The sequence below is a fragment of the Dryobates pubescens genome, chromosome 13 (genome assembly GCF_014839835.1).
Source record: "Dryobates pubescens isolate bDryPub1 chromosome 13, bDryPub1.pri, whole genome shotgun sequence".
Classification (NCBI taxonomy): Eukaryota; Metazoa; Chordata; class Aves; order Piciformes; family Picidae; genus Dryobates; species Dryobates pubescens.
Window position 1 is genome coordinate 30,995,674 of NC_071624.1, and position 24,959 is coordinate 31,020,632.

Consider the following 24,959-nt stretch of genomic DNA (forward strand, 5'->3'; position numbering starts at 1 on the left):
TGGAGGCGGTGGCGGGGAGGGCGCGCGGCCGCCTCCTCCCCCCGGCCGGCCCGGCCCGCCCCGCCTCCCCCCGCCCGCGCCCTGTGCTCCGGAGTCGTTAGCGGCGCAGCCCGGGCTCCGCGGCGCCGAGCCGGCCGGCGGAGGACGAGGGGCCATGGACTGAGGAGCATCATGGGCGCCAAGGAGTCCCGTATCGGTTTCCTCAGCTACGACGAGGCACTGCGAAGGGGTGAGGGAGGGCAAGGAGGCGCGGCGGCGGGCCTGCCGGGGTGGCTGTGGGAGGGGGGTACCCCGCTCTGCTCCCCCTGTTAGCGGGTCCCCCGTTCTGCTTCTCTGTCAGCGGGCTGCGCGGCGAGGTGGTGTCTGGTGGCTGCTCGCACCACCATGACAGACCCCGGCGCGGAGGCACTTGCGCCGTTCCTCTACCTCGGGCTCCTTCCCCGCCCCCTTCCTCTCCTTCCCCCCCACCCCCCACTCCGCCCTTTATTTATTTATTTATTTATTTCTCTGTCTACCCTATCCTAATAATGGGGCCTGAGCAGCAGCCGTGGGGAGGATCTCCTCTCCTGGGCCGCCCCCACACCTTGGCAGCAGCCCCCGGTAGCCCTTGGCGGTGCCGTCCCGCTCCCGCCGCTCAGCCCCGCAAGCCGGGCGGGGAAGGGAGGGGAGGGCGGCGAGGGGCAGAGGCACCCGGCGGGCGCGGATGCCGCCAGACCCTGCCGCTGCCTAGCAGCCCTCGGCCTTGCCTTCGCCTGTCGCTTGCCGGCTCTCGGAGCCCGGCGTTGGGAAATCCGGCCGTGCCGATGTGACAGGACCGGCCGCGCCGCTCCTCTCCCCGTGCTGTCAGCTCCCGGCTGCCTCTTGCCTACCGGCTCCGCATGTTTACTTGCTGCTGTCGGCGATAGTGAGCACGCATCTGCATCTCTGGGTTGAAAGATGGATGTACCTTGTGCGGTTTATTATCTGTGTTGCTGGTTTAGTCTGTTTGTAGATACCTCCCGGAGAATTTAAAGAGGAACTAGCAAAGGGAAAACATAAACAAGCTCAGTGCTGAACACTTGCAGCTGCAGGGCTCCAAGGCGACAGGCAAGCTACACACCCTGCCAGCTACCTTGCTCTAGAACTGATATCCAAGTCCAAGGACAAAGAGGGACAGTAATTTTCAACAGTATATGGTTTGCAGGGGGGATGTTTTTTTGTATTTACTGCCCTATTGTGCATTCATGTGAAGTCGTACCAAGAGTTAAAGCAGTTCACCTGTGTGATGTTTAAAGCATTGATAAAATTCTTAAGCTCAAATGGATACATGGCTGCCCTTCTTATTTCTGCTTCCGTCTGAGAGGCATGTAAGGACTGATAAGGGAGAGCTGGGAGGAGATGGAGTGTTAATTGAAAGAGAAACAAATTAATGGGAAATGGGATTTTTGTGAAATACTTGGACATTTTTCCCCTTTTATGCTGGAGCCTGTGAAGAATGCCATGGCAGATAGGAAATGGAGCAACATACTGTCGAGCAGAAGAAACAAACATGTGACTCAAACTCACTTTCCTTACAGATTTTAAACATAACAGCCTTGAAGAATTTCACTGGTGGTGAAAGTATAGGAAATCTTTAAAGGCATTGGTGCATGTGGTTTTAGAGGAGCAGGAGTCAGAAATGTAGCTCGGTAGATGTGTGAAGTTGAACGTAACAGGAGGTGCTTGGAATAAGCTTTCCTTGGTGGAAAATACATTTGTTTGCTCGAGATACACGTGCCAAAAATTCATCAATAAGAAAAATCTAAGTGCCTTGAATGTTAAAGTTAGCTATATAAACTGGTGTGCTCCTTTAAAATCTCAGAACTTGACGTGGATGTTTCATGATCAGAAGTTCCCTTGACATAAAAAATAAGATTGGCTTTTAAAAACGTGATTTAAAGTGATTTCTTGCCCAGTGAATGCAGTGTTTTCCTTTGATGTTATTCTCCCCCTGTGAGGCATTTCATACTGTTTTTCTGAGGACAGAAAGGTTGTTTTAGGCTCTCTAATATAAGTTGATGTTTTGCTGAATAACTGTATTGTGTACTTAACCAGTGAATCATTGTATGTATAAAACAGGCTAGTTATCAAAACATCATTTGTTGGACCATTCCTACTTGCACAGAGCCATGCTGGTACTCGTGACATTTCTCTGGATGCAAACAGTGATTATGGATCAACATAAACATTACAGAAAGAAAGTGAAATGTATTTATTAGGCCTTAGGAAGAAATTCTTCCCCATGAGGCTGGTGAGGCACTGGAGCAGGTTGCCCAGGGAAGTTGTGGAAGCTCCAAGCCTGGAAGTGTTCAGAGCCAGGTTGGAAGGGGCCTCGGGCAGCCTGGTCTAGTAGGTGTCTGTGCCCATGGAAGGGGCTTGGAACTGGGTGATCTTTAAGGTCCTTCACAACCCAAACCATGCTGTGATTTATGTCCAATTAGATTTGGTCATAACATTGTGTCCTGGCTGTTAAATGTTTTATATTAGGTGATATCGAGCAAATTCTTCAACTGTGAATTCTTCATATGCAATCAATAGCGGTTAATTGTACTTGTAGAAGGTAGTAATCATTCAGAATGTTATGGTCATGTTTTTGAGACTCTTGTTTGTTTTTAACTTCACTTGTTCAGAAGATCTAGAAAGATGCAGTGAGTGCTGCTGGTTCTGCAGGCTTCAGGAAACAAGGCTGGCTTTTACGTTGTGAGCAGCTGCAGTTTTATTTACTGCAGTTCCATTTTGGGAGTTACCAAAGGTTGTGAAGGTGAGGAGAGTTTTTGTGGTTAAACACTCACAGTATAAATAACTGTAGCTAAAATGTAACTTCTCTTCAAGGAGATGAAAATGTGAGAGCAGCCTGGTGTTAATAGCCTTTTTCACCCTTGAGCATGAGATAGTACTGCAAGTGTTATTGTTTTTTTTCCCTTCTGGTTGGCACAGGCAGCTGACTGCACTCTGTGTGGTGTGGCCTTGTAGGTGGGCATGATAAAGTCGGTTTGTGTCCACCAGTGCAGGTCACACTGAGTCTTGGTAGTCTCCCTTTTTCCCCCATGCCCTGTACAATCTGTTGTGTAGTTTGGGAGTGAAGAGTAACAGATGCTATTTTAGACATCTGTTGTTACAAATATTGCTAAGTAATGATCTTACTTAGAGGAGCCAGAGGCGCTGCTTTGCTGCTGTGGGAAGAGGTATGGGTTCTGAACTTGTGGTGAGTGCTCTTCCTGACTCTGTAGACCACCTTCTGAGGATGACTTCTTTCTAAGGTGGTGAAATTCGTGGGCTGGTCTTCATAGGTGAAGTGAAAGGCTTGCTTCATTCCAAACTGGGCATAAGAGTGTTGACTGCCTTATCAAACTAACTTGGTGTTGGCATAAACTGGCAGTGTAGCTTGAGTCCACTGCTCTGTGTTTTCTCAGCCCTAAGCTGCAAGAGCAGTTTTCTTCCTAGGGCAGTGCCTCAGTTCAGGCAGGCTCCCCTAGCCCAGGCAGTCTCCTGTTTTGGGTTGGTACCTTTTCCATCCTGTGCCTCTGACTTCTCTATTCCCATTCTATTCATCAGGCTGCCTTGCTCTTTTGAGTATTGCCTACAGTTAGGCCTTGCCTTATGCCAAGGTGGTTCTGCTCTGAAGTCTGCCTTATCTTTTACTTATTCTGCTGGCAGCCTTGACACCCAGTTCCTTCAAGGACTGTCTTTGGGCCAGTGAAACTTTGTAAAAGGAAGAACTTTATATTGCTCTTGTATTAGCTCCATCACAGCAGCTCTTGCATTATGCTGTGTTGTGTATAGAATACTTTAACAAGGATTCCTCAGGAAAGAGGTGACTTTGTGGTATTGATGACCAGCTTATTTCCAATCCCTAAGGACTGTCTTTTCCAGTGACTCTTAATATATCCTGCTCAGTGTAAATTTATGAAGGTGCTTGAAAATGATGAGATTCATAGAAACTTAGATTCTATAATGCAGCTTAGAGCAGGTCATGCTAACTAAGGCCATTTTCAGCTTAGATATGCTAAATATTCAGTCAGGTAACCCTTACACAGAAGAAATGTCAGTGAATCATCATGGATCTGTCAGGTTTGTGCCAGAGAGCAGAGGAGAGTTTTCTTTCTTCTTAAAGCAAGGTAAAAATTCTGGTGCTCCTGTGCTGGGATGGAAGAAGAGGGAACTGCCACAATATTGGTGTGGTCATTGGGTTTGGAGACATGAGTGGCTGCTGATGGATTTCCTTCCTTGTGTTATGATTTGAGCACAGTGACCTCTGAGAGGAGAAGAGCAGGGGATAAAGAAATAGTGCCATCTTTCAGCAATGTGCATGCAGTTAAACCACCAGCTAAGACTGAGGCAAAACTTGCAGGTGTATCAGTTTCACAGGATTTGTCTCTGGAGAGGTCAGGAAATAGTGGATTTTGAAGGTAGTTTTCTTCCTTGTTTCTCTTACCTCCACGATGCCTGCCAACTGCAGAACAAGAAGCCAACTAAAGCCATGGAGACTCTCTCTACTCCACAGAAAGTCTGGTTAGTATTCTTCCCAGTGCTGAGTGATGATGTGTGATGGGCAGAGGATAAATCTTGCTAATGACCTTTTCTGTCTTGTTTGAATTTGAAAAATAGCTACATTTGTTTTATTTAAATCAAGGCATATATATTAGGTGTCTAGTCATTAACATCCTCCAGTGTACAGATGTAATAAATCTGACAAAAGGATGATGGAGAACTTGTGCAAATATCTAATCATCTATTTGAGGTTGTCTTGATCTCAACCTGGTGACAAAAATCCATGGACTGAGCCCTTGAGCCTATCACAGACTACTTTTTATTACCCCAGACTATAAAGTGAACCTTTTAAATCCCAGAGACTTTTTTTTTGGGGGGGGGGGAATGATCAGGGAACCATTTTAGTGGTTTGTTATCTTCTTTTTATATCCCACAAAAGCAGTTGTGCTACTTTCTCTTCTCTCATATCTGAAAACCAGTGCTTGAACACCATAAATAGGTGAACGTTCTTCAGGATGTGCTGTTTTCAAGGGGTATAAACCTGTGTCCTTCTGTGTAAGGAGCTTTGAGTATTCAGATGCATGTGATGAAAATGCCTGGATCTCTCAGATCTCTCCCAGCCTTTTATTTTTAGCTGTCAGAATGAATAGGATCCACTGTTGAGACAGTCTAGATTATAGAGTGAGACTTGTTCTGTCAGCCAGTATTTGATGGCTTTAGGGCTCTGTCATATGATGAAAGCAGGTATGAATGCAGAGCTTCACACTTCCTGTTTATAAATCTGGAGAGCTGCAAGTAGCTGCTCAAATTCACAGAGCAGTAATTATTTCACAACTTTGGCATTCAGTTCTGCTGCTTGTTTTGGGAGGGTACCTCAGTAGTCTCTGCTGAACGTGTTCTACAATGCACAAGTGGCTTGGGGAGTGCTACTTCCAGGAACTGATGAAAAGAGGCTACTATTAGAAGAGAGCTTATTTATCTGTAGTTCTTTATCTGCTGAGCTGCAGTGACCACTTTCTCTTCTCTTACTTCAGGTTCCGAGTTTAGAGAAGTGTGCTCAGTGGTTTTCAACCTCTTCTTACTTGTAACTGCCCAAGTTATTTCCTATTGGAAATGAGGAACATTTGTATAGTGAACTTAAGTCAACTAACAGTAAGTTTGCTTTCCTGAGATGCCTTTTGTGGTCTTCAGAAACTCTTCACAGAAATACCAGTTGAGAATGTTTGAATTAGAGGAAAGTGTTCCCTTCTGCTTAGGCTGCTGTGAGTGCTGTGGCTCTGAGGGAGCTGATCACATAGCTTTTAGTAGGCTTTTAGTAATTCTTAGATGGTTCCCCAGGATGGCATTGAGTAAGTGCTTGAGTGTTGGATGTGCACGTAGTGATGTTAGTCTGATAAAAGAGGATTTAAGAGTAGGCATTTTGTAAACAAACAACTGAGCATCTTAAACCAAAAAGCCCTCAAAACCTTAAAATGGGCTTCAGGAAATGCTTGGAGCCTTCTGGTTTGTCCTTTCAACAGGTGAATTGTGTCTCTGGTAGTAGCCTCATAGTATTAGATGGATTTTTGTCCTGTCAGCATGTCACTAGAGATTCAAATCAAAAGGGTCAGGAAAGCTGCCAGATGAGTGTAAATAGATAATATCATTCCAGCCATGGTGGCTGGAAGTTAAAGGATGAGCTGAACAAATCCCCACTTAGGTTATAACAAGGTGTTTTAACATTCAGAAAGTACACTGTCAGGCTAATAGATATGGAAAGTATTTTCTTCTGTTGATTTAGACTACAATTGAGTATCCCAACCATTTGTTTTATAGATTATATGCCTATATATCTCATAGCCCATGTAACTGTTGCTTGTTCTGCTTGATTCCTTGTGTTTCAATCAATGCAATAAGTTATTTTCACAGTCACCTCACTCTAATCAGTGTCTAGTTTTCACCCCTTTAACAGCAAGTCTCTCTTTTCTTGTTAAATATATATGTCCAGAGAAAGCTGTGGAACTTTTATCCTTAGAGGTGTTCTAGACCTCCCTGGACAGAGCCCTTGCAAGCTGGTTTGAGTTCAGTGTTGACCCAGTTTGAAGCACAAGGCTGAACTAGGTGACCTCATGAGATACTTTCTAACCTGATAGATTCTGGGAAACATTTCTGTTCACCTTGAATTTTGTAAAGCTTTGTTTTTATGAAATACAACATCAGGGTTCTAAAGCTACCTGACAGTGTCCTACAGAGAGAATAAAACAAGGCAAAAATAGAAACCAGGAAGCCTTTCAAAATGATGTGGAGCTTCTCTAATGAAATGTGAAAGGAAAATAAAAACAGAGGGGGCTTCTTGAGTCCTGTTGTTCTTGACCTGTAACAGTATCAGGCTTGCTGGCTCCTGGCACCATGGGAGAAATGAGTAAAACATCCCTCACCCCCTTTCTTCTGCTCAAAGGGAAGGCAGCCTACTGTCTCATTTCATAAAATAAGGCATTCAGTTCTGTAGTGCTCAAAAAAAAATTGAAATCACATTCACCAAATGAGCCTGTGAAGGGATGACAAGCTTTGTGAGAATAAAAGAACACAGCCTTAACAAGTAATGTGTTTAGGTGAGGCATGATATGTCTATTTAATTCTATAAATTAAGATGATTGCCCAGCTGCTGCTTCATGGTAGGACTGATTATGGCTTCTCTGTGTTTGAAAAAAGCAGACATTGCTAATGCCTGTCATTTGAAAAAATGACACAATATCCTCTGCAAATGGAGTGGATTGGGGGTTAGGTTGTGAATTCATGCATTCATTCCAAAGGATTTGGTATATGGGGAGTGTCAGGCAGATCTAATGAGTTTTATGTCCTTGAGCTCTTATTATGGCATCTGTATCATTTGGCCACTAATTATTTTTAAAAGTCACAATACAGTGAGCATCCAGAAAAGAAATGGTTGGGGGGGTAGAGTAAGTGTTGTGTTTTCATGCCAGAATTGTTTCAACTCGCTGACAAGTTACTGCAAGGGCTGTTGTAAAGCTGGGCTTTTTAGGGCCTCCTAAAAGAAGGTTGCTTAACTGTAGTCTATTAATTCTACAGCTTTGCTCAGTGAGGAGCTGTGCATCGACCTGAGTCCTTCTGGGCCAGATGGGTGCTGTAGCTGCAGGCTGGTTGCAGTGCCAATGGCTGGAGGACTGGCGTGCACCAAGAGATGTTTGGTGTCTCAAATGGAACTGTACAACGTTAGATAATTACAGACAGTTATGACATGAAGCTGTGTTCTTAATGAGTAAAAGGGTGAGGGTTTTTGGCTGCCCTTGACTGATAAGTCTTTGCCTTTGTAATGAGTGTGGTGTTGGCTCTCCACTTCGTTACTGCACCCTAGGAGCAAAACTGTTTGGAGATAACTTGGAGCTGTTTTCAGTAACGTGTGGGACTTGGTGTTCAGTGAAGGCAGCTCAGGAGCACATTGTGTTTGATTTCAACTGGCCAGCCTCTCTTCAGGTGAGCTCCAGTTGGGTGTTGACTGCTAGCTGAACACCCAGTGTTCTGCTGCTACAAGAACACCCAGTGAGGTGGAATACCTGCCAAGCTCTCGATGCAGGTCTTCACGTTCTGCATGCGTGTTTTCAGAACTACATGTTGCAATCTGGTCTTCAGGATTCATAATAAAACTGATCATTTCCTAGTTTAAGTTCTGAAAGAAAGTCCTGAAGATTAATTGTAAATAAAACATCATCTTAAAGCCTATTAAACCCAAATTGATTTCTTGTACTGCTTGAAACAGGTGCTTTTTCTTTAAGTTACACTTAGTCTGAATTACTGTCAAAGTCCAGGTGGTGTTTGCAGTATTGAAGAACTACAAAAAGCATCTTTTAACATTTAATTTTCATATGAAAAGGTCATTTGCATAAGGAGACAATGAAGCCTTTGGGCAAAGATGAATGTAGAAGGAAAAAAAGAAAAACCAAGCCCCACCAAAATCCATTCAGGTAGATTCTGCCTGAGAGTTTAAAAGGCTTTTAGTCACAAAACTTTGAATACTATATTATTGCTGGAACAAAAACACCCTGCTTGCCTAAAGAGTGGCAAGATCCTGATGCACATTCTCTTTTTTTGTCATTTCTTCAGGGACATCTTACTTTGTTAGTGATGATTGTGCCTGCTAGCTTCAGCGCTTGCAGCTTAGCTGTCTGATAATGCTCAGCATTTCTTTATTGCATAACAAATTCTAATGCTCCTGAGAAGTGGTTGGTTGGGGTTTGGTTTTTTTGAGCCAAAGGTGGGACATTTTGGGGAAGAGTGCATCTCTCTTTCACTGCAGTTTTATGCATCTCTTTTTCACTGCAGAACTGTGTCCAGTTCTGGGCCCCTCAGTTTAAGAAGGACATCGAGACACTTGAACGTGTCCAGAGAAGGGCAGCAAGGCTGGGGAGAGGCCTTGAGCACAAGCCCTATGAGGAGAGGCTGAGGGAGCTGGGGTTGCTTAGCCTGGAGAAGAGGAGGCTCAGGGGAGACCTTCTTGCTCTGTACAACTACCTGAAGGGAGGTCGTAGCCAGGTGGGGGGTGGTCTCTTTTCCCAGGCAAGCAGCACCAGAACAAGAGGACACAGTCTCAATATGCACCAGGGAAAGTTTAGGCTGGAGGTGAGGAGAAAGTTCTTCCTAGAAAGAGTTGCTGGCCATTGGAATGTGCTGTCCAGGGAGGTGGTGGAGTCACTGTCCCTGGAGGTGTTCAAAAAGGGATTGGATGTGGCACTTGAAGCTATGATTTAGTTAGTCATGAGGTCTGTGGTGACAGGTTGGACTTGATGATCTTTGAGGTCTTTTCCAACCTTATTGATTCGATGATTTTTGTGTTAAACTGCTGGGAAGGCTTCTGGATTTCTGATTCCTAATGGGGATAAGCTGGGTTCCAGTCCTAGTTTGAAACAGAATGTGTCTGCAGACAGCTTTTGTGCAGCTTCAGCAAATCTGTTTAAAAACTGGTGCAAGTTAGAATCAATCAATGGATTCTTCTGTGGAGAGCATCAAGTCATTTATTATAATGACAATAAAAAATTCTTCATTGTTTCAGTGTAATACTGATATATGGCTGAGTTCTGGGAGATAGAGGAGTGTGTTTCTTGGTTAAATAACCAAATGGTTTAACAAAATCACTTCCTTTTAAAAATCTACTGACATCTGCACAAGGCCTTTATTTGGGTTTGAGGATGTGCCTGAGAAAGGTTTGGAGAGATGATAATCAAGGCAGTGGCTAGTGACCAGGGCTTTATTTCCCATCCTGTACATTACTTAAAGTGGTGAAAGCACTGGAAGCAGTCCCTGAATCATTCCTTCCAGTCAAGTGATTAGCTGTCACAGGTAGGCTGACTTGGTGTATCAAGTGACATTCCTCATCTCTTGGATGTTTGGATCCTCCTCTCCTTTCTCCTTTTAGCCTATCACAACACCTAACAAGCCTCTTCTGTCACATGGAGCTGTGCTGATGAGGCTAACAGCTCATTCTGCTTTCCATGTGTGGTGTGTTTGGGGCAAAATAATCTCTGTTCTGGAACGGTATTCATGAGCCACACAGGTTAATGTGTTCACCAGTGCATTAAGGTGGAACACACTGCAAACCATCCAGAGTTTCTGGGACAAGGATGCTGTTCAGACTAACAGGACAGCCTCTTACTTGTGATGGGTGACTGGCCAAAGTGAGGAGATGGGTGGTACACATTGCCATAGACTTGAATTTTGATTTTTAGAATGGTCTTAAACAGCCACTGAGAAACATTGTACCTTAAAAAGAGATTTTCCCTCTCTTTTGGTAGAGTTCTCTGGGGGTTTGTCATGAGCTGCAGAGCAAGGCAGTGGAGAACAGGTGTGGAGTGAGGCAGCCACACCAGTCATCAGTGCCATACATACTTCTAAACATCAGCTGCAAATGGCAAGTGAAGCTCTGTTTCTCAGTGTCTTGTATAACACTTATTTTGATGTTTTTCACTTGCTTTTAATGACCAAATCCTTTGAAGCTGTTTTGCTCGGTTCAGAGCCTGAACTGGACCCTGAAGTTGGGAGAGGCAATGTCACCAGGCCAAAATAAGAGATCATGGCATTCTGTGTGAAAAATATATTCCTCAACCCTTCAAAAATCAAACCTATCACAAGCCCCTTTGAATTCTCCCTCACGAGCTGTAGGTTTTATTCCTCTCCTATCTGCCTTTTTGTTGGCTGATCTCTCAGCTGTCATCTACTCATACAATTTAACTTCATGTTAAGTATTGAATCTGGAATGCATGCCCACATTTCTTTTGTGTGTTGAATTGATATTCCTTATCTTAATTTGTAGTGAGAATGGAAGTGCTCAGGTTTTGTCCTGTGGCAGACTGCTGTGGCAGCAATTCCTGAACTGAAATACTTTAACAGGTATAATCTCCTCTCTCAATGCAACTCAACAAATGAGCACAAGGCTGGGTTTGGTGGAGTTTTTGACAGTTGCTTGGAATGGTCAATTTTCACAGATTGCATCAGGTTGGAAGGGATCTTATCACAGAATCATAGAATCAACCAGGTTGGAATAGACCCTCAGAGATCATCAAGTCCAACCTGTCACCCAAGACCTCATGACTAATAAACCATGGCACCAAGTGCCACGTCCAGTCCCCTCTTGAACACCTCCAGGGACAGTGACTTCACCACCTCCCTGGGCAGCACATCCCAGTGGCTAATAACTCTTTCTGTGAAGAACTTTCTCCTCACCTCCAGCCTGAACTTCCCCTGGTGCAGCTTGAGGTCATCTTCAAAGGTCATCTTGTCCAACACCCCTTCAGTGAGCAGGGACATCCCCAGCTAGATCAGGCTGCCCAGGGCCACTGCATTAGTTTGAGAAATTAGTTCTTTTAAAAGTCTGAAACCTTGGATGAGGGGAGGTTCAGGCTAGATGTTAGGAAAAAGTTCTATACAGAAAGAGTGATTGCCCATTGGAATGAGCTGCCTGGGGAGGTGGTGGAGTCGCCATCATTGGAGGTTTTCAGGAGAAGACTTGATGGGGTGCTATGTATGTAAAAAAGTGGAAGAAACTCAGAAGCCTAAAGCAGAACAGGAAGTGCCAGATTTACTAAGTCTGTGGACGTGGAGAAAAAGAACTGAAAGCATTGGGATAGTAATTATGAGAACTTCAGTTTTGCAGATTAAATTTGTTCTAAAAATGAATTTGAATGTGGCATCAGGAATCTATTTTGAGCTGAAGTAGCACTCCTTTTCAATCCGTGTTTCTAGTTGTGAGGTGTTAGCCAGAAACAGAATCTTATTCTGCACTGGAAATTTCCTAGTCTTGTAAAGATGATTTTTTTTTTTTTTTATGATGAGGTTTTCCCTGACAAGGAGAAACAGTAAAATCCTGGATTTGGGTTTAAAAATTAGAGAAGTGGATTTGCACTTCAGCACCAGTTTTAAAAACAAAGCAAGCAACCAAAAAGCAGCAGCAGCACTTAGTGCAGCCAGCCTGGCTTGCTCTGTGTTCTGTGAGGATGCCAACCAAGGTTGTTATCAGTGGCAAAGCAATAAAAGAACTTTTTGGGTCTTGCTTTCCAGTCTTGCAGCTGACAACAGGATTTTTGTTTTCTTAAAGAATTAGAATCATTTTTTTTTCCCTCCCCACTTAAAAAGTCTTCCTCTTTTGTGTAGGTATGTTACCTACAATTCAATGCTGTCTTCTAATCACCTTGCTTAAAGAATAGGCCTGTAAATATCCTGTGTGAACTAATCTTGGTCTTTAAATAATGAGTAGATTGCAATGTAGATAGGTTAAAGTGGAAGGAACCCTAATCTGCACTAATTCTGGTGTAGAACACTGGCTAACTAACTGCAGAGGCCAGAGAATTACCAGAATAGAGGTTGGAAAGCAGCATATAAAGTATTTGATAAGTAGCTCTTCACATAAAATGTTCATAATTTATTATGTAAATGTACAGCTTCTAATAGAGACTTTAATGTCCTTGGGGATATCTTGGGAGCCTTTTCAGGGATTCAGGGAAAGGTTCCAACTGCTGACACTATTCAGGGCATTGTAGCTCATTGGTGTGAAGTCGTTCTAATGCCTTTTCTGTTTGTGTGCTTCTCTTCTGTGAAACAATGGCCAGTGTGTTTCTGTGAAACTCTGAAATTTGAGTCATCCCAGCCATCTGAACTGGGGCAGTAAATGGACTGGAAGGTAGTTTCCCATCCCATGGTGTATCTAAATAGGCTGTTTCATTCTTCTGCATGTAGGACCTTCGGGATAGCACACATCTAACAATGAGTATTTTGAAGGGGGCTACAGGAGTTTGGGACCACTGATGCTAATTATTTCCTATTGTCTGTTAAAAACCATCTCAGACTCAGTTCTTGGTGTTCTACCAAACATGCAGTGGGATCCCAGAACTAACCACCTCTGAGTTTTTCTTTTCTTTCTCAGCTACATGTGCTGTGTCTTTTGTGATTCTGCTTCTATTTTTCAGTCGTTCACAGACTGGGTAGCAAAATTCTTCTGATGTGTTTGTAACGGTGGAACAGAAGGTAGGAATTTGTGACCTGACACTAGAATAGTTCACTCTTGCATCTGAATTTGAAGTTCTCTTTCAGGCAGGTGTATCTTCAGGAGTTGAAAATAGGCAGGCTCAAAATACAGAGGCTTCCATTGTCCATCAGCCCAGTGCGTGTGTGCAGTGTTTGTGCCGAAACAACCACTTCCAAGTGGGTCATGTTTTTCTTTTAACTTTAGAAGTTAAGATTTACCAGTGTGTAAATATCTAATATCTTTTATTAGCCATCACACACAATACTTCACATTGTATCTAAGTATTACACTCAATTAAGAGTTGGCTCTTTTAGCTGCCAGAGACTACCACTTGAGTAAACACTTGACCAAAACGATACCAGCAACTGCAAAGAGGAACTGCTTGCCTTTAGCCCTCACTGGGGGCAATAGAAGCGCTGCCTTCCTGTGCAGAAGCTGCAGATTGTTTAATTTCCAGGCTTAGGTTATTTATTCTTTTTAATTGAATAACAATTCCTAGTGTAGCTGCATTGAGTGTCGCTGCCACTGCTGGCAGAGAGGATATGAAATATTCATTTTGAGACAATTTATTGTGTGGCATGGTCCTTACGTGGTGTTTGTGTTTACAGAGCTGGCATTTGCCTTTGCTTTTCATTTTAATAGGCTGCTTATTTCTTGGAAATGAGGTACATAATGGCATTTGGTGTAGCTTAACAAGCATAAATGTATAGATGATTTTCATGGTGGTAATAAAGTGGAAGCAGCTTTCCCGAATGGTGAGAGAAGCTGTTCCGCTCACCTGTGACCATCCATTCTGTACGTTTGCCAGGAGAGCCCATGAAGGGACAGCTCAGGAGCAGTTCTGCTTCTAATCCAAATCGGACTCAACACCCACTTCAAATCCTGAAAAGGTCTTTGTAGGAAATTGTAGGCAAGCTACAGAAACTGTGGAGAAGCAATAGGAGAAAAGGAAAGAAAAGTGAGGAATGCAGAGGGCGAAGAGGATGACTGCGCTCAGGTGAAGGCAGGCACCCCAGGCGGAGTTTCATCCCTCCAGGGCTTCCATGACTCCTGACTGATTTTTGTCCAGGCTTCTCTCTCCTGGATTGGAGTTCAGTGTTCCAGGTGCTTTTGTTGCAGGATGGCTTATGCTCTGTGTTCAGAACTGCCTCGAACTTGGACTTCCACCTCCTTTCCTTTTACTTCACTATACTGTCCCATGCCTGGCTGTGCTGGACAGCCAGCTGGCTGAGTTTTCCCTTCTCCAGGGGCAGCAATAATTTATTCAGAGCATCCAGAGTAGTAACAGCACCTCATCATGCAAGAGGCATAAGTGATCCAACGTGGCTGAGAAGGGTGGCATCCTGCCATCAGTAAGGGCTGGAAATCACTGTTCAGTCGCACAGAATGAGTTTACCAGCTCTTTAATTAAGAACAGTAATTACTTTTGTCCCTAATATTGCAATCTGTTTCACTGGATTTTGCAGCAGTACATATGATAAAAGTTAGTTTAATGCTTTGCAGAGGCTTCTGAATTTTCAGGTTCTTTCAGGTTTCTTCTGTAGCTCGCAGAGCTGGACTGGTAAGCATCTGAAAAAGCTGGGCTCCTTTAATTCCTGAGGATATAAAATATAGCAAATAAGATCTAAATGCTCAGATGGTGGGAGGATTATTTCACTGTTGGGGCTATTATGTAGCAATTCCTATCCACACTGGTCTTCTGGGGAGGGTTGTCAGAGACCAGGGACTGATTAGCTTTGCTGGAAGCAAACATGATCCAAATAGCAACGTGACAGTGTGGAGGTACTTTACAGATGGATAAAACAGGCTGGTAATACTTAATGGCATTCTTTTTGAGGATGGGAACTGTGAGAAGTAAGCTCTTTGAAGATTAAAAGCGTCACATAAATGCTAAGTATTCATGTTAGAGAAAATTGGCAAATCCTATTGTAATAACTAAATCTTCTGCTCCCTGCACACAAGATGTTAAACCTCTGATATGCATTATGGTGAGGTCTCAGAGAACCAAGAAGAGCTTTATCCCCAGGATGAGCCACTGCTACCAAAAAAACAAAGACTGGGTAGCAGGGGGGGAGGGAAATACAACTGGATGAATACTTCAATTTGAGTATTTTTAAATACCAAAACTTAAATTCCTGCTCTTGGTAGGTGTCCTGTTGAGGCTGTGAACTCTTTAGGGAGATGCACTGTGGAATTTGACTGGTGTCGTTTGACTGGGGTCGGAGTGGCTGGAGATCTCCCAAACGGAGAGGGACCTGGGGGTGCTGATTGACAGCTGCCTAAACATGAGCCAGCAGGGTGCCCAGGTGGCCAAGAGGGCCAATGGCATCTTGGCCTGCATTAGGAATAGTGTGGCCAGCAGGAGCAGGGAGGTCATTGTGGCCCTGTACTCTGCATTGGTTAGGCTGCACCTTGAGTATGTCCAGTTCTGGGCCCCTCAGTTTAGGAAGGACATTGAGACACTTGAAGGTGTCCAGAGAAGGGCAACAAGGCTGGGGAGAGGCCTTGAGCACAGTCCTGTGAGGAGAGGCTGAGGGAGCTGGGATTGTTTAGCCTGGAGAAGAGGAGGCTCAGGGGAGACCTCGTTGATGCTGTCTACAACTACCTGAAGTGAGGTTGTAGCCGGGGGCGGGTTGGTCTCTTTTCCCAGGCAAGCTGCACCAGAACAAGAGGACACAGTCTCAGGCTGTGCCAGGGGAAGTTTAGGCTCGAGGTGAGGAGAAAGTTCTTCCCAGAAAGAGTAATTGGCCCTTGGGATGTGCTGCCCAGGGAGGTGGTGGAGTCCCCATCCCTGGAGGTGTTCAAGAGGAGATTGGACGTGGCACTTGGTGCCATGGTCTAGTCATGAGGTCTGTGGTGACAGGTTGGACTCGATGATCTTTGAGGTCTCTTCCAACCTTTGTGATACTGTGATTTCTGATGGTTATGAAAGATCCCTGAAGAGTAGATTCATTTTTGGTGGGGTGTTTTTTTGGTTGGCTTTGGTTTGTGTTTCTTTTCCTGTGTCTGTTTTCCCTCAAAATATTCTCAAGTGAATTCCTTTTTGGCAGGACCAGGTGGGTGTGGAGGTTGTCTTGTTAGTCATAGCTGATTCATTTATCTCAATTGTATTTTGCAGTTTATCCTTCCTATTTGGGGCTTGTTCCCAACCAAACTTTATGTTCTCTTGCAAATTTCACCTCTTTGAAGCTTTTCAGTAATGGCTTTGGTGCTTGACAACTTCATAACCGCAGCCATTAAGTCACAATAAAGACTAATGAAAAAAGTAATAAAATTTCCATGTATAACTAGGATGAAGATTCCTGGGGGAAATATTGAGCAAGTGATTACAGGGAAGATAATTGTCTGGTTAGAGAATTCTGTGCCCTGTGAGTTGGAGAGGGAACCTGCAAAATTGTCACTTAAAAATCAAAATATTCGAATTCTTAAGAGCCAAGCTGGAGGTCAGGAAGAGCTTGAGGTAGGTGAATTTTGCTTACTTTCTGAAGGATGATCAAGTTGTCTGCTTTATTGAAATGCAGGTTTGGTTATTTTTAGTAGAGAATAAATGCAGTGTTATGCTGATGGCTGCAAATCATTGCTTGCTGTGTATACTTGAGATCTGCAGGGCTGGTGGTTGTGTTTTGTTTGTGGCTTTTTCTTTTCTGTTGTGGTTTTATGTTATTAAGGCACTGACACAGCAAGCTGGTTTTCATCCAGTGGTGACATTGGGAACTCAAATCTTTGTGTATTTGTGAAGTACTGTGGACATTTTGGTGCTTGCAGTCCTGGGGATAAGTGCCACTAGATAAATTGTAAGGTACTTGAGTCAGATGAGCTCAAACTTTCTTGACCCCTCACCTTAACTGAACTTTTTATCCTCTCTGGTTTTTGCTTCCTGCTTATACTGTAATTTGTTTCCTGTTTTGATTTTCAGCATTGTTGATACCCTGTGGGGTTGGGGTTTGGGTTTTTTTTTTTTTTTTTGCTAGTCACCTGTAAATCAGAATAAATAATTTATGTTCATGTAGCTCTTTTGGGCTTTTGAGACCTCAAGATTTTATCAGCTCTTTGGTGCTGTTACTGCTGCTGCTACTAATGGAAGTGATGACTTGTTACTTCTGTGACTCTGGTGTAAATAGGGGTTGCCAAATCACTGAGATGTTTTCAGCAGCCAGTGCCTTAATAAGATGAAAGGAAAGAAAGCAGATACACACGTTGTTTGTGTCCAGTTTGTTATAATTAAGTTAATTGGCTGTCAGTTTATAGTAGCCATGGCAGATTAACTCCTCCTACCCTCAGTTAAGCTACTAGGATTCTGTCCTTTTCACTGATTAAAGCAGCTCTTTGGTAGTGGCTTCTAGTACTTTCACAGAGCATCTTAGATCATTTATCAGCCACCTGTCTGATGGAGACCAGAATTTATTCTCATTTTAGGATTGAGACAAGTAAGACAAGGAGAGGTTAAGTGTCTCTTGCCTGGGTGTCTCGGGCAGCATTACAAGAGTTCAGGAGCTGGTTTCATTGTCTACGGCAGCGGACAGCTGTATGCTTTTGAAAGCTGCACTTTGTATCTCATTCTGCACCCAGCAGTTCAGATCATTTCTGCTTGGATTTGAAGGGTAGAGGAAGCAGCTTGGAGAAGGAAGGTACTTTTTGTGGCTGCTCTGGCTTTCCTAATAAACAGCAATTTAGCGTGTCAGTAGTGTGCTCGCTCTTGTCGCACGTGTCATAGGTAAGGTATATAGTAATTATGTTACGTAAGCTGTGATAAATCCATTAAGCCTGACTAACCACTTCTTTTAACCTTTAGACAGGCTCCCTTCAGAATGAATATTTGTTTCCTACAATGCTTAGCATTCACGTGGGAGCTGCTGCATCTTAAGCAGCAGTGCTCGCTCATAAATTTTGGTCTTGCTTCTCTTCAGTGCATCTGTAAATCTTTAAACTGCTCTGCAAGGGCGTTGGAGAGGGGCCACATGCTGAAAGATGGCAAGATGACTTACTCTTGGTTGTTGCTTTAGGTGTGAGCTAGTTACTGGTGCCAAGCAGAGGATGTAGTGCATGGCAGTTCTGCAGTTTTGTCCTCACAGATTGACAGATTGCATTGGGTTGGAAGGGACCCTCACAGGTCATCTTCAGTCAGCAGGGGCATCTCTGGCTAGATCAGGATGCCCAGGGCCGCATTGAGTCCTGAATGCCTTGGAGGAAGGGACCTAAACCACATTTCTGGGCAACCTGTGCCAGTATTTCACCACCCTCATTGTGCAGCACTTCCTCTTGATGTCCAACCTAAATCTCCATTATCAAACCACCGCCCCTCGTCCTATCGCTGCAAAGCTTTCTAAACAGTCCCTCCTCAGCTTTCCTGTAGGTCCTCTTCAGATACTGAAATGTAGCTCTGAGATCTCCCTGGAGCCTTCTTTTCTCCAGGCTGAGCAGCCTCAAGTCTTTCACCCTGTCTTTGTCACTCCGTAGTGTTCCCCAGTAGTGTTCCTAGTGTGGCACCATTAAAAAAGGTGAAGATTTAAACTGCTTACAGTATGTGAATAAACCAGACTGTTGGGGTCATATGTGCAACCTTAGCTTAGGCTCATCAGTCTCTGAGGAAGCATGTGAGAACTATGTGCTGTAGATACTTCCATTAGTGAGGAATTGGCTTGGATGTGCCCATTTTCTTGTTTCTTTTTCCAAAGCAGAGGGGAACAAGGGAAAATATCAATATTAGGTGTGTTTAGTTATGCAGCCATATTTTTATGATGACTCTTCCTGAATGTCACTAGCAGCCTCGTAACAGCAGAGCAACTTTTGCTGAGGCAAGTGTTTGCTTCCCAGCTAGCTGAGTGTTGCAGGGATGTTTGTTGTCTGAAGTTGTTCTGTCCTTTTCTGCCCGACCTTGGAGATGACAGAGGCTGTGCTGCACGTTGATCCATACATTACTCACGCTGCATTTTAAAGCTCCAAGATAAAGACAAGGAGGTGGGGGTGGGATTAGTGCTACAGGATGTGGAAAGAAAGAGAAGAAAAGTTGCTAAAATGAATAGAGAATGTGTCTGCAAAACCTCCCAAAGGCCCACTTTAAGGGTTGATTTCCTCCGGCTGAGTTTAGTTCAACTTGAATTTAAGGTACATCTAAAGATGTTATAGAATGTGTAACGTTACAGAATGCGTAAGCAAAAAGAATTCCTTCAGCTGCTTGAAGAGGAACTGCAGGATATTAATTTTGGGGTTACCTCCACTCTTTGGGCTCCAATTGTTACATAAAACAGACTTCAAGTTGGAGAGTTGTTGATGAAGCACGTGTAACTATTGGAGAATTTGAGTGCTAAGAGTAAGTGCTTTGAGTAGTGAACCTTGGGTTTACTTCGGTTTTAGTGTGAAGGACTCCCTTCAGCTGTGTTCCCTGCCTTCCTTTTTCAGATGGAACACTAAAGCCTATGGCCAGAATGTGGCTATCTAACACCAGGCGTCCACAGAAACGTGGCATTTTTTTTTTTCTGAGACAGATTCCCTGCAGCTCTGTTTATATCAGTGACACAGTTGGCAAGAATCCCCTCTGAAATTCAGGTCACTTTCACATGGGTGGCAAAGTAAGGTTTAAGTCTAGAGCTGGGCTTGCATAGTTTGAGCTTCACATCCAGTTTGATCCTGAAAGGAGAACTCCAGGATGACTCAGTGGGGTGAAAGCAGAGCAGAGAGAGTGGTTTCCAGCGCTGAACAGGACTACACCAATCTCTACCTGGACAGATGTGGATTCCAAATCCATGTAAGCAGCATTAAGTTTAAGTAACACTATTAAACTAAAAATACCTTCAGCAGTTGGATGAGCTGAAGGTTGGTTACAATTACTGTGAGCTGAGGTGACACTTTCAGCTGAGGTGGCATGGTTTCATTTAAACTTTATTAAACAAGCTGGAGCTCAAATGTTCCCTGGGGGTTGGATGCAGCACTAATCTTCTGTTAAACTGAAATCTCTAACTTTCTTGGAAGCCATCCAGCTAAGGCAGCACTAAGGGGTTGGTATTAATAAAGTCACCAAGACGGAACAACACAGTCTGTGACTTCTCCTTTTGTGGAAAAGACTATTTTTTTTGGGAAGTAGGTAGATAATATTTTTAAGAACTAGAGTACAGTGCCTACCTACTGCAACTTGGCTTTACTGTTTTGAATTAGAGCCTTACAGTAACAAATTAGCTTCCACAGTGCTGAAATGTAAAGACTGTGTGGTGGTGGGGGGGGGTGTGTCCAATTGCATTGCTTTCTCTGCAGTAAAACTGAGTTTGTGGCACCTGTTATATTGGTAGGAGTGATGTACAGATGGTTTTTGCTACCATAATCTTATTTTGGGAAGTCTAACATGTTGTGGGTTTCACTGTCAGGTTATGAATGCAGCAAGAGAGTATCCCGTAGTGTGGTGTCTGTCTCCAGCGTCTCGTGAAAGCAGGTTGTGAATGATCTTTTCTTGAGGTGTTTGTAGACAGCTGTCTCCTGAAAGTGTTTGGTAAGGTGGTGCCTTTGGAAAAAGTGAATCAACTTGCTTGAAGGAACTTAAGTCAGTGTAGGAAACAGGGTGGTTAACCACATTCATGTCTGAAACTGGGATGAAAAATATCCCTACAGTCACAGAATCACAGACTGGTTTGGGTTAGAAGGAGACTTAAAGATCATCTAGTTCCAACTCTCTGCCATGAGCAGGGACACCTCCTACTAGACCATGCTGCTGAAGGCCCTGTCCAAGCTGGCTGTGGTCTGTGATGCTTGCTGTGTAGGACCTGTGGACTTGAGAGGGAAAAAGGTAGCTCGTGGTTATATGTTCTTGTTTTTAATGCTATTATCCTAATAGACAGATTGCTTCTAGAGATGGTCCATTCATAATGGAAGACTTGTGTTTATTTCTTCTCACCACAGCATCACATTCTACCTCTGTGTTGTATCACTGCTGCCCTGATTTTGTATTCAAGTATTTTATTTGTCTTCCAGACTCATGGTAGACCTTGATAATATCTTTGATTTATGCTCTGCCCATTTCAGGAGTGCTTTCATGTGCCTCCATCTAAATGTATAATGAACTTACTTTTATAAAGCTTTGCAAATGATTTTAAAAGGCCAGCATCAGTCATTTTAATGTGTCCTGGGGAAGGAGTGGAATCACCTTTCCTGTAATTCCATGACCTGTTTTGAAGTTCCTGTGAGCAAATAATAATAGTAAGTGGTCTCTAGGACGAGTAACTTGCTTTGGAAGTGTAACATGGACTGGCAGCATCACTTGTCTGCAATTAAATCATATACTGACAGTTCTTTTTGAAGGTCTTGGTAGGACTGGTTGACAAGACTTCTTCCCAGCCTTCTCCTCACCTTCAGTAGGAGTGCAGTCACTTCTGCATTTCCAGAGGAGGTGCATGTGAGGGATTTTCCTAGTCTTGAGCACTGCCAGAAGTGCACAGTTGGCAGTGGTAGGTGCTCACCAAGTACTGATGACTGCTGCCCGTGGTGCTCTTGGGAGGACTCTGCATTCCTGAGATCCAGCTGGGCTTTTCATCGCTCTGCTTGCCATCTTCCCCCGTCATACAGCCTCCGCTGTCCTGCAAAGCTGTGAAAGAGCAGCCCTGCAAGGTTAAACTCATTCACTGCTCTCTGTTACAGCAGAGTTTAGCACACAAAATACTGTTCTGTGCAGTTCTGCCACCACAGAGGTGATTGAGTTTCAGTGGCTCTGAGAAACATGTAACTTGTTTGGTGCACTCAGGGATGTAAGGTGATCCATAAAATATCTCTGGAGTACTCCATATGGTCTAGAAATTAATTTCTGTTAATACAGGTATTCTCAGAATGGAAGTGCCAGTCCATTTTATGATTGGGAGAGTGCTTGTCTGACTGAAATCACTTTATAGGCCAGCCTATTACAAATGGCTCACATTTACTGGATAAATAAAATCTTCTATTAGAGCAGTAATTGGAAGTTTGACATGGCTGTGGGCTGTTGTATTTCTTTTAATTAATCCTAGCAAGCAGATAGTGCACAGGCATAACTCAGCAAGCCTGTGCTCATGGTCCTTCTGAGAACTGCATCTGCAGCAAGTGAGCTCAGCGGTGAGGGCAGCTGGAAGGTGACTGGAGTTGTGAGAGCCTGCTCTGCCCAGGGATATGGGGGACTTGGGGGTGCAGCAGGAATGCAGTGCTGAGCCAGAGTCACAAAATGGTATGGGCTGGAAGGGACCTATGGAGATTGAGCCCAACTCCCCTCCCAAGGTAGGTTCACCTACAGCAGGTCACACAGTAATACATCCAGGTGGGTTTTAAATGTGTGCAGAGATGGAGACTCCACCACCTCTCTGGGCAGCCTGTTCTGTGCTCCATCACCCTTAAATTAAAGAAGTTCCTCCTCATCTTTAGATGGAACTTCTTATGTTCAGGTTTGTGTCCATTATCCCTTGTCCTGTCTGCTTTAGCAGTCTCAAGGTTTTATTCCTTTACACATGAGGTGGGGAGCTGTGACATTTGAACACCATGTAGGGCAGGTTACAGTATTGTACCAGCCTTCTTCTGCCAGATAATTAAAGTGTGCTTGTTTTATTAAGACAAGATATCTGCTGATGATAACTTGAGCATGTCTTTGCCAGAGCCATGTTAATTGATAGCACTAGTCCTGTGTGGCTCACTCTTTAAGTTCATTTCTTAGATGCTTTGATTTTAGTATCTGCTGGTCAAAAGTACCCAGAGTCTATAATAAAACTGTAAAAGAAACTTAACCCAGTTTCTGTTTTACACACAGTTAAGTCACTAATTGGCTTTAATGTTCACTAGGATTAAGATTAGGGAAGAAATGTTTCAGTGTGGTTCAAGGCATGATTTTTCTTTTGATGAATGAATTAATTGATACAGAGACGTTTGAAAGAGAGTTTGGCTCTCAAGTCTTGTGTTTTATTTTGGCTGACAAAAAGCTTGACATGGCTTTTGGCTGTGCCAGTGTTGTTTCTGCCTGGCATGTTGTATCAGGGGAAGGCAAATGCCTTGCTATAAATACAGTGGAGCAGCTATCGTGTACAGCATCATTCCTTTTGCCTCTCGGATGGTAAATAGCTCTTTCTGCTCGCCATGGGAACTTGCATGTGATGCAGGTCGTGGCCTCTTGCTCACTGCAACTTGACTTTTGACAGAGGACTTGTTTTGTTCAAGCAGATACTTCACTTTTTAAACACTTTGCTAGAAAGTTGCTTTCTGCTTGTAAAACTTGAAGGCAGGGAGTGCTTTCCAGGAAGCTGGTGTGCAAGTCGAAACGGGATGTCATCAGGCTTCGCATTTATGGGTTGTGAACAAGTTGGAACAGGTTTTAGCTGGCAAGCAGAGTGTGCAGCAAAATCTTAGGTGAAGAATGACATTTAGTTCCTGTTAATTCATGCTTCACTGTGCTGTTATGAGCATGTAAGTGGTGATTAAATATTTTTTCCAACATACAGAAAGGTAGACTTGTGGCTAGATGAAGCTTCCTTAGCTGCTCTGTTGGCTGCAGATCATTTCTCTGGCTTGCATGCCAGGTCAAATGGATCAGCTAGCTATCTTACTGTCCTTTTGTGTGACCAGAATGCTGACAAAACATGGTTTGATCCATATCATCAGCCTGGATGGGCAGGAGTAAAGCCATGGGTGGGATTGCTGGGAGAGGAGACAGAGGAGCATCATCTGGTTTCCTGCAGTGGTGTTGGATTAATCACTCTCCTTCTCTAGGCTTTATCTCACCGTTGTCTTCCCCAACCTTTTCCCTCCAGCTCATCATCAGCTATGTTGATTTAGAACAAATTCTAATACACTATTGTGTATTGTAGTCAGAGGAAAGTTAGGCAGTGAACTGTTCTGTTGATTGATGTTCAATTAAGGTCTGCTTCACCTCCCTTTTTTTGGTAGGATCTCATGTTCTAGTAGTCAGATTTTCCCACTATCTAGGTGAAGTCATGCATTTAATTTCTTCCTGTCTTTTGACTGGAAGGGTAAATGTAAGGATTTGGAGATCCCTCAAGCTATTAAATTTCTGTGACATATTTACTGACCAAATCTTTTCTTTTCCCCTCCTCTTTTCTCTCTCAACACAGTTACAGACATAGAGCTGAAACGGCTGAAAGATGCTTTCAAGAGAACTTGTGGACTCTCCTATTACATGACTCAACAGTGCTTCATCAGGGAAGTTCTTGGTGATGGAGTCCCTCCAAAAGTTGCTGAGGTAATCTGTGAACTTGCTGTGGTTTTGGGGGGGCAGAGGTGGTTGGTAATGTGCCTGTACAGATATGCAGGCTCGTTCCATGTCATTCCATTCTTCAGACATCACAACGTGCATTCTCTGGGTGAAGATAATGTTCCAGACCTGTCAGTGATGTGCTGCATGACTGAACTGCTGATTCCAACCCAACTAATAGCTGGCAGGTGACTTTGAAGTGAACCTGAATATCCAGGTGTGGATTTGAGGAAGTAAAAGGCTGGCAAGATGTAACTCTATACATGGCCATTAGAGCAGGATTTTATTGACTCTGGAGATGAGCTTCCTTTTGCTTTCCCTGAGTTGTTTTATTGGGGTTTTTTTCCACTTTACTTTTGAAAGTGCAGATTAATCTTTACAAGCTCTTAAAAATAATTTTATGTATAATAAATGCACAACTTAACTAAAAAGTAGCCAGAATGAAAATACACTTCGTGGGTATAAATATTGTGTCTCTATATCAGGACACAAGCAAAAGAAGAGTTAATAGCATCCTGTACCTGTGCATGTTTAAAACCATCATTTCCTTTCCTGGTGTTACCTCTGCCTTGAGAGAGAAACTCAAATATTCTTGGTAGAGAAGAATAAGATCAGCCAGACATTTCAGATGATATCTTCCTCCATGTGGTTTCTAATCACAGCTGCTATTCCTGGTATCCTTGGTGTTATTGACCTCACAGGCAGTGTCCAAGTCTCCCAGTTTTATTTAGG

The 24,959-nt window shown here is 43.6% G+C and overlaps 1 protein-coding gene across 1 annotated transcript in view; it reads left to right on the top strand.

Moving 5' to 3' along the window:
* Positions 1 to 24,959, top strand: part of USP32 (ubiquitin specific peptidase 32) — an 80,031-nt gene continuing 55,072 nt past the window's right edge. The window contains exons 1-2 of the mRNA XM_054166333.1: positions 1 to 229; positions 24,088 to 24,215. Of these exons, the coding sequence (XP_054022308.1) occupies positions 172 to 229; positions 24,088 to 24,215 (186 nt within the window). The 5' untranslated portion in view covers positions 1 to 171. The remainder of the gene's footprint in view (positions 230 to 24,087; positions 24,216 to 24,959) is intronic.